The sequence below is a fragment of the Emiliania huxleyi genome, assembly GCF_000372725.1.
Source record: "Emiliania huxleyi CCMP1516 chromosome Unknown EMIHUscaffold_1237, whole genome shotgun sequence".
NCBI lineage: Eukaryota > Haptophyta > Isochrysidales > Noelaerhabdaceae > Emiliania > Emiliania huxleyi.
Window position 1 is genome coordinate 731 of NW_005201352.1, and position 2,083 is coordinate 2,813.

Sequence of the window (2,083 nt, forward strand, 5' to 3'; positions counted from 1 at the left end):
CCGAGTGCTTATCCTATGCGAGAGAGATCCCCTGTGCCCTCTCCCCAGCCCTCTCCGCGCGGCGATGCGCCCTCCCCCCTCGCTTTTGCAAAATCCTGCAAAGGTGGGGACGTGTCTGTCCTCGACCCAGCCCTAGCTTGGGATGTCCGTTGTATTTATTTATTTATTTATTGAGGTTGCCGACTGCACTCCAAGTGCTCCAAGGGGTGGCAGCCGCAAACTCGCCGTTTCTACTCTCTTTGTGCCATTCTAGTTGTGCCCAATCTACACCCTTGTCGTCCCAGTGTGAAAGAGACTGTCTGAGCTTGTGCGTCTTGGGTCCATGGTTGTGTTTTTGTGTGAAAGAGACGCTCATAACATCGAAGGCTAGCTCCAAAAGAAAGAAAACCCAGCTGAAGCCCGCTCGATATTCACGCCGTGCTCATCCACGGTCGTCGGCGCTCCTGTAGCCGCCAATGAAAAGTGAGTCGCGCCACAGCACGGTGTCTATCGACCCCTTCCACGCAGCACCACGTCCGCCTCCTCCGCTTCTCCGCTTCTACCGCTGTATCATCGTCGTCACTGCCTTGGCCATCGCCTCGCTGCTTGCGGGCGTGGCGCTCGCTGTCGCAGGCGTGCTCGCCTTGGTCAGCCCAGACTCGAGTCTTGGGAACCAATCAGCATCAACCTTGATCGATCCTTCTCCACCGCCACCGCCACCACCATCACCGTCACCGTCGCCACCTCCGCTGCCTCCATACCCGCCTGGACAAGGGCCTCTGCCGCCGCCACCGCCGCCACCATCGCCACCATCACAACCACCCATGTCACCGTCGCCGCCGCCACCGCCTTCGCCGCCACCGCCCTCGCAGCAATCGCCAGCAGAGTACCTCTTTCGCGACGACTTTGACGGCGCAGGCCTCGCGGCGCTAGACCGCAATGTGTGGAACGTCGAGGTCGACTGCGACGGCGGCGGAAACAACGAGCTTCAATGCTACGTCGATTCACAGGAGAACATCGACGTTCGCGATGGCATGCTCCACATCACGGCTCGCAGGGAGAGCGACGGCCGCGTCACCTCGGGTCGGCTCACGACGGAGGGCAAGGTTGAGATTGCCTATGGCCGCTGGGAAGCGCGGCTGAGAGTGCCCGGCGTGCTCGGCACATGGCCAGCATTTTGGACCCTCGGCAACGACATCGGAGAGGTTAGCTGGCCTGCGTGCGGCGAGATCGACATCATGGAGAACTTCCAGCGCGCGCCGCCCGACCGCTCCGGCGAGAGCCTCTACTCGACGGCGCACTCGGCAAAGCACTCTTGGGGCACGGGGACTGCGCTGCCGGGCGGCAGCTCCGAGCCGCTCGACCTCACCCAGTTCCACACCGTGCGGATGGACTGGTCACCGGACAAGCTTGAGTTCTTCGTGAATGGGGAGCGCACCTGGTTCCTCGACCGCAGCCCCGGCTCGACCAACTACGACTGGCCCTACGCCAAGCCCCACTTTGCGCTCCTCAACCTCGCCATCGGCGGGAACGGCGTCGGGTACGCCACGCCGCCCGACGACGCCTACCCACTCACCTACTCGATCGACTATGTCTCGATCGTGGCGCTGCCGCCCCCGCCGCCCTCTCCACCTCTTCCGCCGTGGTTCAAGTGCGGCACGGCCGCGTGCACGCCAGGGGTGTGGGCGGCGGCGGCGGCGAATAGCGAGTGCACGACGTGCTCGTGCGGCGATCGGATCGAGTGGCTGCAGACGTCGCCGGATGGACCAAAGATGGACGAGGCCGCGGCCTGTGCGCAGGTGGCGGGTGTCGAGTTTTCAGAGGCCTGCGGCGGCTGCGATCCGGCCTCCGCCGCCCCCTCGCCAACGCCGTCGCCCTCTGGCCCTGGCAGCGGCGGCGGCGTTGGAGCCCGAGGCGTCAAGTGCGCCATCGCGGCTGAATATGGTCGAGGCAGCAACAACGCGCAGGCAGCCATCGAAGCCGGGCTCCTGACGGCCGCCGACCTCAACGGCCTCAACGACTGGACCGACTCGGGCCTCATGCTCAAGCAGTGGGACGACTCTTCGGCGCTGTGCCCGCCCCCGGCCGGAAGCGTCAACGGCCG

General features: G+C 64.7%; 1 protein-coding gene across 1 annotated transcript in view; it reads left to right on the forward strand.

Annotated features, from left to right (window-relative positions):
- Window positions 1–455: 455 nt before the first annotated feature.
- The window catches only part of EMIHUDRAFT_252048 (hypothetical protein), a gene marked incomplete at both ends in the record, with an annotated part of 2,918 nt that continues 1,290 nt past the window's right edge, over window positions 456–2,083 (forward strand). The window contains 2 exons of the mRNA XM_005789947.1: window positions 456–642; window positions 898–2,072. Coding sequence (XP_005790004.1) covers window positions 456–642; window positions 898–2,072 — 1,362 coding nt within the window. The remainder of the gene's footprint in view (window positions 643–897; window positions 2,073–2,083) is intronic.